Raw genomic sequence first — 14,965 nt, 5'->3', positions numbered from 1 at the left:
GTGCCTGTGTTGAGCTAAAGTAGAATGCAATATGGAGATTGTTTACCCAAAGTGAGAGTGGTTTGTTCCCTTGGCCTACCAGGGCCAATTGTGTGTGTTGGACTGTCATGGGACAGTCATGAGAGAATCAGAAATGAGTGCAGTTCTGTGCAGTTGTGAGCAAGAGTGCATAGCAGATTCAATTCAGATGAAATTATATAGTACAGTATAATAAAGTAATTAATTAGCCTTCTGATGATGGAGTCAGATGCATCATTCCCTCTCCCCTTTGTTTGAGTCACCTTTGATTTACAATAGTAGCAGAGCTCAGAGAAGTGCCCCAGCTCTGTCCACCCCCAAACATCTTCTGTGGCCAAGAGCAGGACAGACACCCTTGTGTGGACCACACAAACCACCCAGCCCTGCTCACCCTGCCCCAGCTCTCTGCTTTTGGCTGGGCCAACCCACAACAGGACCAGCAAAGCTGCACCCTGGAGGCACCAAACTGCCCCCACAGAGCCCTGCAGCAGCTCCAGCCCCTGGGCACTCAACTCACTCACTCACCCTGCTGCTTGAGCCAGGCCCTCTCCTGGATGAAGCCCATGAAGGGGGCGATGCCGGTGCCCGGCCCGATCATGATCACAGGCGTGCTGGGCTTGAAGGGCAGCCGGAACTGCGACTTGCGCACGTACATGGGCACCAGGGAGCTGCTCCCCTGCTGCACAGGCCCCTGGGAGCTGCTCTCCTGCTGGCCAGGCGCCTGGGAGCTGCTCCCAGGCTGGCCAGGCACCTTGCTCCTGAGCCAGCTGGTGGCCACCCCTTTGTTCAGGCGGCCTGTCTTGGTCTCGTACTCCACCGTCACGGCACAGATGTGGATGGAGTTGGGATGGACCTGTGCAGGGGGATAGAACATAAGAAAATAGTGTAGAAAGTAGGCTTACCCCTAAGGAGTTGCAGCTGGGCCAATTATCAAAGATTAGGAGCAGGCCTGACTTGAAGAGGCCACAGCTGTAAGCAATGAGAAGAAGATGCTATGAAAGAGTGGGGTGGCTGGTTGGGAAGGGAGCTGGAGTCGGTTACTTCGTGAAGAGGCAGCGTTCTGAGGAGCTGCCTATGAGGAACACCAAGAAGGTATAGAACTTTTGTGATAAGGAGACAACAGCATGGACAATACATATTCCCTGCAATACAGACCCGCAGGGAAGAGATGCTGGAACCAGGCAGAGAAGGAGCCCCAGCAACCCCACACTGTGTTCAGGAATGTGGGAGAAATTTAACCTCATGTTAACATTGGGACAGTTACTCCTCCCTGCATGCTCCTCATGGGGCTTCTGTCCTGTCCCCAACTCCTCACGGGACCACTGAGCTTCCCCAGAGGTTGCCAAGAGGGACTTTTGATCAGCCCCTAAAATGCCACCTTGCCAGGCAAATGGGCCAAGAGGAGCAGATCTCCAGAGTGTGGTGGTATCAGGGCACAGCTGGCTGCAGCATGGAGCTCTGCACAAACCCTGTGAGAAGCTGGGATAACTCCATGCATGGAGATCACTAAATCTGCTCCTCTCATATCAAATGGCACCAGGAGAAGCTCCCTGTGTCCAGCTCCCAGCTGAGGGGAGCTGCAGCTGGAGAGGTCCCTCCATGGGCCCATTCCCTGCAGGAAGCACACCCACCTTGGAGGAGGAGGCGATGGAGTAGTAGCGGGCCTGCAGGCGGGGCAGGAGCTCGCACAGGTGGTCGATGGGGGGGCGCAGGGAGGGCATGTCCTGCAGGATGGCCAGGATGTTCCTGCGGGCCTCCACCACCCAGCTGAGGTACAGCGCCTGCAGGCAAGGAGAGCACAGGCATCACAACCTCCCCACAGGGCTGGCAAACACCCCCCTAGAGCCTGAATTGCTGCTAGTAAAGTCCAGGGTAAAGAAGCAAAAAAGGGCCTTTGCATAATATCCACAGATGTTTAATTCAGCTGCACTGTGAGATGTCAGGTGTGAAGGGAGAGAATAAGAGAATAGTGCAGAAGGCAATCTCACCCCTGAGGAGTTGCAGTTGCACTAATCACCAAAGTGATTTCCACCAAAGATTAGAACAGGCCTGCCCTTAACAGGCCACAGCTGTGTCCAATAAGAAGACAAGTGCTACAAAAGAGTGGGTTAGCCGGTTGAGAAGGGAGCTGGAGTTTGTTGGCTGTACTGTGGCTAAGAAGGAATCAGTGCTGTGAGGAGATGCCCATGAGAAATCACCAAGAAGGTATGGAACTTCTGCAATAAGATGACAACATTCAAGTCTCCAGCACAGACACCTGCAGAGCCCAGCTTTCTCTCCCAGGGGCATGGGGGCTGACCCTGGTCTGAGGGCAATACAAATATAAGGGCCCAGCAGGGAAATGGGAGGAAATGGCTCAGGAACATACGGACACACACAGGAACAGGGGAAGCAGCCAATGGGGTGTAACTTCGAGATTCCCCCCAAGGCCTCCACACCCCATGGGCTCTCTGGGTGCCTTTTGGGGACCCCCAGGGCAGGTGGGCAGGGCAGTGCTCCCACCTTGCCCTCAGCAGCAGACGAGGCCATCTTGCGCAGGCGCTCCTGCTCGCCGCTGTCCGACGCGTACTGGGCCAGCTCGTAGAGCACGTTGGTGCGGGGAGGGTTGGTGATGTCCAGGTAGTAGGTCAGGGCTGTCCTGTATGATGTAGGGCAGGGGAAGGGATGCTTCTTGTTGGATTCCTCTGGAGAAGTGGGAGAAAAAGAAAAATTAAAAATCCATCCACCTCGTGCTGGTGCATTAAGAGGTTTTGTGCCGGCTGTGAGGGCTGGAGACAGAGCACAGTGGGTTTTAGGGAGGAAAGAGCAGCCCGTGGGTCAGAGCCCCAGCTCCACACTGAATCACCTCCCTCCCCAGGCAGCTCCATTTCCTAGTATCCCATTTTGTGTTTCATAGATGCTTCCTGACAGTTTTGCAGCAAAAAATACAAAAAATAAACTCTGTGTTCCCCAAGGGGCTCTGTGTCCCGAGATGTGCACACACAGTCCAACAAACCCCAGATTAAGCAGGGGGCTGCCCTCCATGGCTAATTTGGCCTCAGGCATTTACACCTCCATCAGATCTGGCCTCAAAAGTGTCCTTAGGCTCTGTCAGCCACATTCAGCTGTGCCAGAAGTCAAGGCTGGAGCCATTCTGTTCAGCCTTGAGAGGTCCATAAGGGACAGGAATGACAGCACAGGGGGCCACAGGCTCCACCTATGCCTTAAATCCATTTTGTCTCTAGAAACCAGGAGTTCTCTCAGGCTTCTGGGCCAGCACATCTGCTGCCTCAGGTCTGGCTGTGCTGCTCCAGGACTGTGATGGGCAGCAGCTGCCATCTCCCTCCTGCCAGAGGCTGGCTCTGCTGGGAATGCTCCCCAGGAACAGCTCCTTGGATCAGCACAAGTGCTCCCTGCTGGCAGCTCAGTCCCCAAGCCTGTACCTCCTCCCAGGACTGAATAAGAACATCTCACACACTCAGGGCCCTGAGGAGCTCCAGGGCTGCTGAAGGATGCTCTGGTGGGCTGATGCTCCATAATTAGGAGTGTGCTGTTACATAATTTGTTGTTGAATGGGCTCACCAAGCACATTTCACAAGTGACCCACTTCAGCTGATCTCAGCAAGCAGGCTCTGAGCCCCAGCTAAAACAGCACAACACTGAGAGGGGCTGTGGGACATCTGGAAGTGCCTCACAGGATCTGAGGGTGAAGGACAGAGACCACCACTGGAGAACTGGAGATCCCTACTCACCATCCAAGTTGTTCAGGGACATGACAGTGTCCAGGTCCGTGCCCAGGATCTCACCAATCTGGTTCACCAGGGAGGAGTCGTTGGCTGGGTACACAGCCACGTGGTCCCCAGACTCATACCTGGCACGGGGCAGGAGGAAGGAGAGCACATGGAACACCTGCACCACTTCTTGAGCACCCCCAGCAGCTCAGCCAGAACACAAGGGGGCTGAGGCAAGGGGCAGCAGGACAACACTGAGGTCTGAGGCACAGGACCTGCAGCACCAGGATCCACAGAGCCAGCAGTTACATTGTGGGATAATGGTTTCCCAGGGTTTTTATGAACAGCAGTTTTGCCAGAGTTCCAGCAAGAACAGGTCAGATTCCCAACAGAACAGAGCAAAGCTCCTCAAAACCTCTACAGCTGTTAAGCCACCTGGATTCATGACTTCCTAACAATTTAAGGAATTTCAGCGAGTGAGAGGGTTTTAAGAACAGGGCTTTATTCCCCCTATGCTCATAGACCTAAACCAGGCAGATACAGGCAAGAGCAATCCCCTGCTCAGCTGCCCTCTCATTTATTGACTTCTAGAGAATTTCTGCAACTGGGACTGCTCAGGTAGGACAGGGATGTGGGATGGGATGGACCCAAAGCAGTGCAAGAGCTGGTACAGAAGCCCAAAAGGGCAGTGTTAAGGAGCAAGGTCCCCTTCTAAGTGCTGGGTGAGGGTGGTGCCACATCCTTGTTCTTTGCTCCTGACAAAGCAGAGGAGCAGCCTCCCCCAGGGCAGTACCTGATTTTGGAATTGGAGATATCCAGCTCCAGGTGCATCAAGTGTCGCTCTCCACCCTCGTTCAGCTTGCGGTTCTCTGTGACCTGAGCCAGGAAGGGGTTCTTGGCATCAAAGGGGCTGCAAGGAAACACAAAGGTGCTCTGGGATTCCCTCCTGCAGGCTCATGGAGCTCCTGCTATCCAGCATGTTCCTCTGACTCCAGAGCAGGCTGCCATGATTTGATCCTGTTCCAGAGCACACTGCACCCCAGCACAAACCAAATCATGACCCTGCTGCTCCCCACATTGGCACAGAAAACAAATCATGACCCTGCTGCTCCCCACACTGGCACAGAAAACAGATCCTCTTCCTTCTCAGCACAGCCCAGCAGTCAACAGCTTCTGTCCCATTAAGGACACATGACAGAACTAGATTGGAGGCACTGTCACATCTCAAAGGAATATTTCAGGCTGGAATTAATGCTTAAAGCTCATCTCTCCACAGCAATACTGCCAGCAGCCATCATGCATTGGCCACTGCAGGCAAGGAAAGGCTCAGGACAGATGCTGTGGATGTACCAGCCAAGCAGCACATGTGACCACAGCCACCTCATCACCACGAATGATTCATTAACTGGGGAAATCTCAGAATCCCAGTGGAACTGTGAGTCCATTTCTCTTGGGCAGAGACCTGCTGTGCTGCAGGTGCTGTTACACACATCAGGGAGCCACCAGCCAAGCTCTGCCCAGGGGTTTGGCACTCACGGCTTCTGGTTCTCGTAGCTCTTGAGCCTGCCCATCTCCCCCGTGTAGACTTTGTTCATGTTCACATCTGTGTGCACCACCAGCTCATACTGACGGATGCTTGAGGGAAAAAAAGGAGAGAAAAGAGAAAAAAGTCAAATTGGAACCCACAAGGTACAGCTGGAAGCATCATCTCCTTTGCTGGATTTGCTGCAGCTCAAAAACAAATGCAAATTCCATCCCTTTGCCTCTCTTGAGACATGAGAAAACAGGCAGACTCTGCAGAAAGCCCAAAGCAAGGGGAACCCTCAGCCTCCCTGGAGCCTCACAACCAGCACAGCCAGCCCTAAAGGAACTCAAGCCATCCTCTCCCCACTCAGAACAGGAACCCAGAGCTGGGCTCAGACTCACACCAGCACAGGCTCAGGCCAAAGAGCCCCACTCACTGCTACACTTCACTCATGCCTTGAGTCTGGAAGGGGAGGCAGCACAGAGGAAAGGGAACAGCAGCCCAGGGCTGATGGCACAGCCACCAGTCAAGGTGGCCAGTGTGTGACAGCCAGGAGGAGCTGCTCCCAAACCCACCTGGACTCTTCTCCTGTAGCCTCCACCCCGAAGTGCTCACACACTGCTGGCCAGAACTGCTCTCTCCACGTGATGAAGTCTTCTTCCAGGCTAGCCAGGGCAGAAGAGAGAGTCAACAACCCAGCCCCATTCCCAGAGAAGCCACCTGAGATCCCTGTGCCCTCCTCCCATCACTGTGGGAAAAGGCATTTCCTTAGACCCAGGCACCCCTGGTACCTCCACATGCCCACAGATCACCAGGAAAGCACCTGCAGGACACTGAGTGGGAACTGCCCTTCCCCAGCCCCGCCAAGGAAGGCTTTGTTATTTAGACTCAGTCTTAAAAAAGCTCAGCTCCTCATTGTCCATCCCTGGCATGAAGTGACCTTCCTAAAAGGTCATTATTCCTCTGTGGCACTGCTTATTTTTCCAGGCTCAGAGCCTTCCACACAGGGCATATCCCTCCCACAAGGCCCTGCAGAGCTCAGAGGTAGAGCCACAGGTTGATGTAATGTCCCAAGGTGCTCAGGTGAACACAGAAAGGTAAAAAAAAAAAAAAAAAAAGAAAATAGTGCCTGAGCTGGAAAATTGTTGCCTCACACTATGAAACAGCTCCCAAGGAGATTAACCTGCTTCCTTCACTGGGATGGGTGAGTTTACCCACACAGGCTGCACAGGAAGAGGCAGAGGAGGCTGCAAAGTCTAAATGTCCCATGGACATTTAGAGCTGAGGTGGGATTTCCCAGACACAGGATCCCTCAGGACACTCCCTGTGCACAGGGAGCGGGTTGTGGGAGACACAGCAGACACAAACATGTCAACCCCAACAACAAACCCTGTGAGCTTATTTCTGCCTTGGTAGTGGAGCCCATTCCCTGCCAAGGTCCCTTCCAAGATGCTTTCAGCCAGCTCTGTCCAGCCCCTCAGCCCAAGGCACTCACTTGCCATCATCATCTCCCAGCCCCAGCTCAAAGATGCGCTGTGCTCCAAGCTCCTCCAGCCTCTTGTCCACGTACTTCCCCATGGCATTGAAGTGCTCATAAGTTTTGTTCCCCAGCCCAAAGACCTGGAAGGGAACACTCATGAGCATGGAGAAGCAGGAGGTGTACTTTCCCCATCCATTTGACATCCTCTGGCCGGGTATCACCCCACAAAGGATGCAGAACAAAGGCAGTGAGACCTCTCCCAGCTCCCCCATCAGCTCTCCAGTAAGAATCTACCAGTGTGTGGTCAGAAGGCACCAGCACCTCCCCTGAGCCTGGATGCTCTTCCAGGAACTCCTGCATGTCTCCTTGTGGGACCAGTAAGAACCTGGACTGCCTGGAGAGCCATTGCTGGCCTTTGCCTCCCACAAACCACACAGTAAATAAATCCTTGCTCACTGCTTCACACAGAGTAGCTTCACATCTCCACCAGTGGATTTTACTCTCATTTGCAATATTATGCTGCCTAAGGAATTTGGCCAGGTTTTAGGTGAGCTGGCTGTTTCTCAGCCAGTTATTCAGCTCTGCACATGAGGAGAGCTACACACTCCTTCAAGTGATTTAATTCGTAGGAGAAGATCTGGCCCCAGGCTGCCCAATTAGCTTCTGAAGAGCAGCAGCAGCCTGTAGCTCATTTACAAACCTGTATTCAGTGCCTGCAGGGCTGTTTGGGGCTGTTTATATCAGGAAACCCTGATGATTTAGAGAGTGAAGAGCAAACTCTGATATTTGCATTTGAAGCCTCAAGAAGTACATTTGCAGGTGTCCACAAAGCCTGGGCAGGAAGACAGCAGGGATCTCATCCCAGACAAGGTGTACAAGACACAGACATCATGTTGTGCCTTTCCCCAAACCACTCTGGAGGGCTTTTGGCCTTCCTGCCCAAATGCAAGACAAAAACTGGAATGGGGCCACTTACTGCAAACCGGAGACCCGAGAGGTCGGCATCAGCCTCCTGCAGCCAGTCATAGAAATCCTGGGCATTGTCTGTGGGATCTCCCTCTCCATAGGTGGCCATGCAGAACACTGCCAAGGACTTGTCAATCTCAGAGAGGCGACTCAGGTCCGACTGCAAGCAGAGGAAAGAAGGAATCTTCAAGGATCCCACACTGTGGTTGTTGGGCAATTCCTATTCCCACAGCGTAGGTGTGCAAACAGCACCACGCGTTTGCAGAAGGGGTTGGGAAAGGCCAGACCCACCCAAAATGGCTGGGAAAATAAAGGAAACCACCCTCACTGGACTGCAAGTCAATATTTCTGCTCCACCAGAAAGAAAAGCAATGGATTTTCCATGCAAGGCTTTAAAGGACCAGGAGAATGCAGAATGGCAAGGATTGAGCCTGTACCTGCATCACTCAGGCTGATCTTTTCTACCCTAAATGACACAACTGTGCCTTGGCCAGTGTCATTGGATTTTTTTAGGGGGCACTGAAAGGTTGTGACTATCCCAAGGCTGTTCAGGGCTCAATTACCAGGTCATACTCCTCTGGGTCTGCTGCCATGCCCCGGAGGCCATAGCGATGGGCATCTTTGGCCAGGCGATTGGCAAACTCCTCTGCTGTGCCCGTCTGGGAGCCATAGAAAACCACAATATTCCGGCCCTGGAGAGAGAGAAAAATCCCTTTTAAGTGATGATTAGTCATTTGGCAAATGCATGGATGAAGCACAAAGGAAATGCCTGAGATCAGGAATCCCGGACTGCAATCTAAAGGCAACCAGGAGTGAATGCTTGTGCAGGACTCCAAGAGCTTGGCAGAAAACTCTAGGCTGAGCTGTTCATGAGAACATGACTCTTGCCACTCTCAGAGGGGAGATTCAGGTCAGACAAAAACCCAAAGCAAAGGATAAACTTTCCAGATTTATTCTCAACTTTTGAGCCTGCAGTGTGACTCCTGGAAACAGGGAACACCCTGGATGGGAATGCAGAACTTGCTAAAGGCTCTGGGCAAGTGCCTGAGCACCAGAGCTCCTGCTCTGCTGCAAGCCAGCTACTTTGAAGCAGAATGGAAAACGCATCCAGCCCTTGCTTCCTCTTGTGTCCAAAGTCAAAAGCTGACAGTTCTCTGTACAATTCCCACTGCACAGCCAAGCCAGTTTGGGAACCAACCACACAGATAAACAACTGCCAGCCAATGACTTCAAAGTCTCTGCCATTTCCCTTCTGACTTCGATCTCATATTACATTATTTTTTTCCACCACTGAAATTTCACTTGAATTTCTTCTCTAAGAACAACTCTCAGGCACAGACTGAAAGAGCTATTCCTGGCTGCTCACACAGCCTTCCTCTGGATGCTCTCTGCAGCAGCCATGTGTCTGTACCCAAACCAGCTCCTCCTGCTGACAGTTTCCAGAGGAAAATGGGATGGTTCCAGAGGAAACTGGGATGGACATGAGCTCCCCCACCTTCCCAGAACAAGCAGCTTACCGTCTTCTTCATCTTCTCAATGAAGCTGCTGTCTCTCACTGGAGCTGCTCTGAAAGACAGGAGGAATATCTTTTCAGATGAGCACATTCATTTTTGAGGTCAGGAATAAGCAAGTGGGAAAAAAGTGGCCTCCAGACCTCAGGAAAGTTGCCCAAAAGAGTGAGAATCTCCACTGACCACAGTGCTCAGCCACAGGGCTTCTGAACACAACCATGGAGCACAGGGGAGAAGCTGAGCTCCTCCCTGATCCCCATCAGTGAATCCTCCATGGAAAAAGCCCAGGCACACAGCCCTGCCCACCAGGAAACCTTTATCAAGTGCTCTGAGAGGTTTCACAGCTCAGCTAAAGGAGCTCACAGGAACAGGTCTCCAGATAAGTCTCAGAGGCCAAGCCAGGGTTTGAAAGAAGGGGATGGAAACCTCCTTCCTTCCCCACACCACTGTGGGCAAGCAGGATCAGTCCTGAGCCATGCTCCCCAGGGCACATCTCCCAAACCTGAAGTCAAACAGGGCTAAAAATCAGCTGTTTGAACCTCCAAACAGCATGCCAGCCACGAGCCCCAGAGCTGCAGAGCCCTGTGGAGCAGGCACACACAGCTGCTCAGAGCCACAGAGCTCCCAGCAAGGCCACCACTGCCAGCCAAAGTCCTGTGGAGCTCATTCTGTGCTGGCTTCCCATTCCCAGGATGGATTTCCTGCACAGAACATTTGCATTATTGTATAGATGTGGCTTTCCCTAGCTTGGAAGTGGGACAAACCCCACTGGAGGTTTGGATTCACATTGCTGTGGCTGCCCTGTGAGGGAGGGAGCCAGCAGAGCTTTGCTATCCTTAGCACATCTTTGGATTTTCAGTGTCATGGAGTGAAACCAGCCCAGCCCTGGGGACCCTGGGAGCCTCACAAGCAGAGGTGACCATAACTGCAGTCAGATTAGGTGCTGGCAGCTTTGCAGAGCAGGCCAGGACAGAAGCTCCCCTGCTGTCCTCTCCCAGCTCTGGTAGCAGGGAAGAGGAACGTGGGACCCGTTCCTGTTCCACAATGGAAGAATGCAAGGCCGGGTCTCCTGTGGGAAGAGAGAAGCCTCCAGGCAAAAAACAAATGGTTTTGGCTCCAGCCCATGTGAGAATGTGAAGAGCTTGCTAACAGTTTCCTCAACTCTGTAGCCCAGAGGGAGGGATCCCGAGGATGTGCTGAGGCATTTGTGGAGAGCACACACACGCAGAGCAGAGGGTGGGGGACACTCAGAAAACATCCCTTCCAGCAACCCTTGCTACCCAAAGGGATCAAGGAGCTCCATAACTGAGCCTGACAGCTCTGAGCACCAACATTCCATACAAAAGACAAAGCACACACAAAGGACAAGCAGAGCTGGCCCCAAAAAGCTCCCCAGGGCAGCCGTGCTCCCAGGAGAGCTGCTTCACACCCTGCTTGGCTCTCTCAGCAGTTAACAGCCTACCCATGTTGTCATTTGTCCCCTGTTGGGAACTGGGATATCAAAAATATCTTAAGGGAGCAGCCTCAGCCCTGCCCACGCTGCAGCCAGGGCAGGGGCTCAGGAAAGCTCTCAAGACACAGCTCTCACTTAGTTTTTATCTCCTTGGTGAACTTTTTAATTCCTGCCCTCTGCAAATGAGATCCAATTAAAACAACTGTTGGTTTAACTACTAAACAAAATGCTTTTAAAGGAGGAGAAAAAGAAAAGTTTTTAGATCCTTTCAACAAGCTCCCTTTGGAAGAGAAAAGGGAGCAGCACATGGAGCTCGTCTGTTTTCAAAGGAGGCAACCCTGCACTGAAGTGAGTGCTGGAGAACAGGCTGTGGCTCAGATACAGAAGAAATAATGAGCCTGGCTTTGGAAAAAAGGCTACACAACTCCCTGAAACTGCTTCATCAGGGTGGCCTGAAAATCTGAGCAACGAAAACACACAGGCACCAAAGGCAGAAACTACACACATTTCCACTGCTCTGCCAGGGAAACTTGGAAGAGAAAGTTTGTCCTCAGCAAGGACTGCTCTTACAGCTTAGACAGCTCAAGGTAGCAGCTACAAGCACTGGAAGAAGCACTGGGTGAGGGAAAGGGATGAACCCCATTGTCAGAGTGAGCCTGTAAGTTATCCAGCTCCCCCATCCTTGGTGAGAGCCCACAGCAAAAACGACTCCCAGGGCTCTCTGTCACTTAGGATAGGGGAGGAAGCTTCCAACAGCTCAGCAAGAATACCAAAGTCTATCTCATCTGAACAACTCTCTTCAGAAAGCTCCAGTGGCTGTCCTGCTGAAAGCACAGATACATCCACAAGTGAGGACACAGCCTGGATGATGCACAGAAACCGAGCACCGACAGCTCGGTCAGTGCATCCAGAAGTGAGGAGCAGTCTGCTTCCAAGCAGAGCCTCTTCCCTTCCTTCTCCTCCTGCTGCAGAGGGAGGAGGCACCCACTCCACCCAGCTCTGGAGCTGGAAGTACCCCAGCAGCCCATCAGGCAGAGTAACTCACCTGGCCACGGCCGGCTCTTCCCGCGGGGCCGAGTACACACAGCCCATGGCAGGGCAGGGAGGCAGACAAAGAGTCCAGGGCAGCTGTGTCTGCAAAGGGAGCTGAGGGGGGACGGATCTAACTTAGCTCTGGAGCCACAGGCACACAGGCCTTTCCATTCTGCTCCTCCCGGGCGTTAAAACCGAGCATCAGCCTTTTGTTGAGGAGAAGAGAGCCGGCACAAAAGGTCCCGGCACAGGTCATAGCAGGAGTGGTGCCGTCCACTCCAATCCTCGTGGTGGGGATTTGGAAGTTACTGAGTGGATCTGCTCAGTCCTGAGAAACTGCAACATCTGGCAGCAGTGGCAGAAAGGAATTAGGAGTGGAGAATGAAAGCTCCCAGGATGCTCCGCAGCACACGTCCCTCTCCCTCCCGCACGGAGCAGGGGACGGGACACAAAACCCTCCCCCAGCCTCGTTCCCTTGGAAACTGTTTATATCACAGCTGCTTTTATATATTCTTTTATTAAAAAAAGAGGGGAAAAAAAAAAAAAAAAAGCTTGATGCTGTAGCTGAATGAAACGATTCCAGACACTGCGTGAGCAACGCTCTGGGTAACTATGGCAGTGCCATTACGGAGGCAGCTTAAAGGAGTTTGTTTTCCTCAGGATCCTATTAAATTAAATTAGAGATGGTCTCTCTCACACACACAGGCAGCAGAGAGCTAATCAGGCTGAGGACTTGGAGCAATTCCTGCCACAGGAAGCCCTACAAGTACCAGGGAATGGATTTGTGCATAGCTGCAGAATAGAGATAAGCCAGCTTCTGTCCCAAACAATGTTAAAGAGGGGGGGGAGAAGGGAGAGGGTGACATTCAGCATACCAATGGCTGTCCCACCAGCATCTAGCCAGGATGACTGTCTGCAAAGTGGGGACAGGAGAAGGGAAAGGAATCTGTGATTGAGAAACTTGCAGAGGAGGAGCAGCCAAAGAGCAAAAATAAATTCCTGCATTCCCCGGCAATGGCCCTGTGAGGCAGCAGCAGCGCGGTGGCCGTGGCTGCTGGGATCCAGAGCTGCTCTCCCTAATGACATCTGCAGAGCAGGCTGCAGGGAGGGCTGCTCTGGTGGTTTTAATTAAGTCTGAAAATGGTCAAAACATCAGCAATGCTCAGTCAGTGGGATCCCAGCCTGGCCCACACACTCATGTTACACGTCACAGGTACAGGACACCTCGTCTGCACGTGCTGGGTTCTGTCCCTTCTGTAGCACTTCAGGCAGGAAAACAGCTCCACTTAAGGGTGAAGATCAGCAGCCTGATCCCTCTCTGAGCTGTGGCTGAACTGGAGATGCATTGCTGGGAAAGGATCATGATTCCCAGGCCACACAGAGAGAACCCAGAACAGGGCATCTCAACCTCACATCTGCTCTTCCACAATTAAGGGCACTAACAAAAGTGGCATTTTCTTTGCAGACCCTGCTGAGCTGATGTGGTTTTATGAAGGTGTGCTGCTCCCAAAAACCCCAGAAGGGCACTGAGGTGTTGGATGCTGTGTTTAGGTCAGCATTGCACTCTTCAACATAGCCAACACATTGCTAAAGCAGCAGCCACTGACATGTGTCTGAATTGTTATTCAGCACCTTCTGAGGCTGAAATTGGGGGGCCAAAGTGAAAACAACAGAAACCATCATCCAATGCCATCAGATAAAGCAGTACAGGCACTTTGGCAGAGCTGCAGAGAATGAGCTGAACAAATGCAACCCCTCTAAAGGTCAAGGCTCTCCACTGCAGGCAGAGACAGCCCCACTGAGGCCTCTCTGCCTTCATGGCTCTGGGACAGCCCCCCTGCTCCCCATATCCAGCCACAGGCAGAGGCTGACAGTGGGATCCTGATTTGTTTGCTCATCAGAAAGGAAACTCCACCCCAGACTGAAGGATTACAGGAGGGAAGGAAACCCAAGGCTGACCAAGCTTGTTTTCTCACTCATTTTCCTCCCAGTTCCAGGCATCCCATAAAATCCCACTGCAAAAGCTGCAGGAAGTCACTGTCTCTGTCCTGAAGGATGGATGTGCCACCAGCCACAGCCTTGGCTTTTAGGGTCACACTGCCCTGGGACCAGCTTGATATAATGACCACAGCAGGGCTGCAGCAGGGTACAGGGTAAAACCACTCCACAGCCTCCTCTCACGCTGCACCTGCCTGGCTGACACTTTTCCAAAGTGCAGCTGTGTCAGACAACTTGCTGAACAACCTCACCTCTCTGGTTATCAGAAAGAGGTGCTGCTGTTCCACATCTCCCACAAGGAGCAGTTTCTCCCTCACTGCTCACAGAGACAGAGAAAGCAGCACAGACCCCACAGGGGAAACAAAGTGCCTGTGAGACAGCTCAGAGCCAGGATCTGCAGCCAGGCTGGGATGGACCCACGTGCTGAGGCCCTGCAGCAGAACAAGGTGGTAACACACAAGCAGCAAAGCTTCCCTGCAAGGTCCCCACAGCCTCTGGAAGAGCTGCACATGATGGGCTGCAGGTGGAATCAGTCACAGCCCAGGCTGTGCCATGGCAGGATCCAGTTTCACATGGACAGTGCCCTTTCCCCAGCCAGCACAGCCATTCTTACAATCTCCATAGGCAACCACGTGCATTGACACACAGCCCTGGCTGGCAGGCACGGCAGGGAAAGCATCCCAGCAATCCAACAGGACACATTCCCAAGGTAAGGCTGGGCTGGCACAGGCAGCTGGGCTGCTGCCAGCCATGTGTGCACCCATCTGCACAAGGTAGCACAGCCAGGGACACTGCTGCCCTTTAAAACCCTCCCAGCCAGAAAAAAATGTACTTTCCAACCTCCAGAAACAAAGCATGAGCTAAAAAAATCCAGCAGAAAACTGATGTTAAGTTTGGAATGTGACTGAGACAAGGAACGAAATGCACCCAGATCTCCACCTGTGTGGCTCATTCCTGGCCCCAAGCCCTTTGCAGGAGGCAGGGAGGAACAAAGCTCTCCCTCTCCAAATCCAGTCTTCCACTCCAGTGGTAACCTGGTATCAAAAGCCAATCATGATTTACAGGAGCTGCAAAGCAGCACATCCCAGGAACTATTTCTTTCCTTCACAGCCAAGGGTAGATAAATAGGAAATCTGTTTAAGAGCAAGCAACCTTTCTCCAGATTTACCAAAATGTGACTTTTATCAGAAAACACCAAGAATGAAATCCTTAAGAGTTCTGAAGTATAGCCAGAGGCTTTCCTGCCTTGCTCGGGAAAGGCCAATTCCCAAT

General features: G+C 52.5%; 1 protein-coding gene across 5 annotated transcripts in view; it reads right to left on the bottom strand.

Annotated features, from left to right (window-relative positions):
- POR (cytochrome p450 oxidoreductase) overlaps positions 1 to 14,965 on the bottom strand; it is a 30,285-nt gene that overhangs the window by 1,896 nt on the left and 13,424 nt on the right. For 4 of the 5 annotated variants that reach the window (XM_074557285.1, XM_074557286.1, XM_074557287.1 and 1 more), the window contains 11 exons: positions 9,217 to 9,265; positions 8,263 to 8,391; positions 7,710 to 7,859; positions 6,749 to 6,873; positions 5,829 to 5,918; positions 5,265 to 5,363; positions 4,522 to 4,638; positions 3,750 to 3,868; positions 2,521 to 2,702; positions 1,650 to 1,799; positions 544 to 871 (listed from right to left, as the gene is read on the bottom strand). In XM_074557285.1, coding sequence (XP_074413386.1) covers positions 544 to 871; positions 1,650 to 1,799; positions 2,521 to 2,702; positions 3,750 to 3,868; positions 4,522 to 4,638; positions 5,265 to 5,363; positions 5,829 to 5,918; positions 6,749 to 6,873; positions 7,710 to 7,859; positions 8,263 to 8,391; positions 9,217 to 9,265 — 1,538 coding nt within the window. Of the gene's footprint in view, positions 1 to 543; positions 872 to 1,649; positions 1,800 to 2,520; positions 2,703 to 3,749; positions 3,869 to 4,521; positions 4,639 to 5,264; positions 5,364 to 5,828; positions 5,919 to 6,748; positions 6,874 to 7,709; positions 7,860 to 8,262; positions 8,392 to 9,216; positions 9,266 to 11,708; positions 12,095 to 14,965 lie in introns of those variants that run through there. The other variant, XM_074557290.1, reaches the window with a different exon arrangement.

Source organism: Zonotrichia albicollis, chromosome 22 (genome assembly GCF_047830755.1).
Source record: "Zonotrichia albicollis isolate bZonAlb1 chromosome 22, bZonAlb1.hap1, whole genome shotgun sequence".
NCBI lineage: Eukaryota > Metazoa > Chordata > Aves > Passeriformes > Passerellidae > Zonotrichia > Zonotrichia albicollis.
This window is presented reverse-complemented; position numbering and strand designations above follow the sequence as displayed.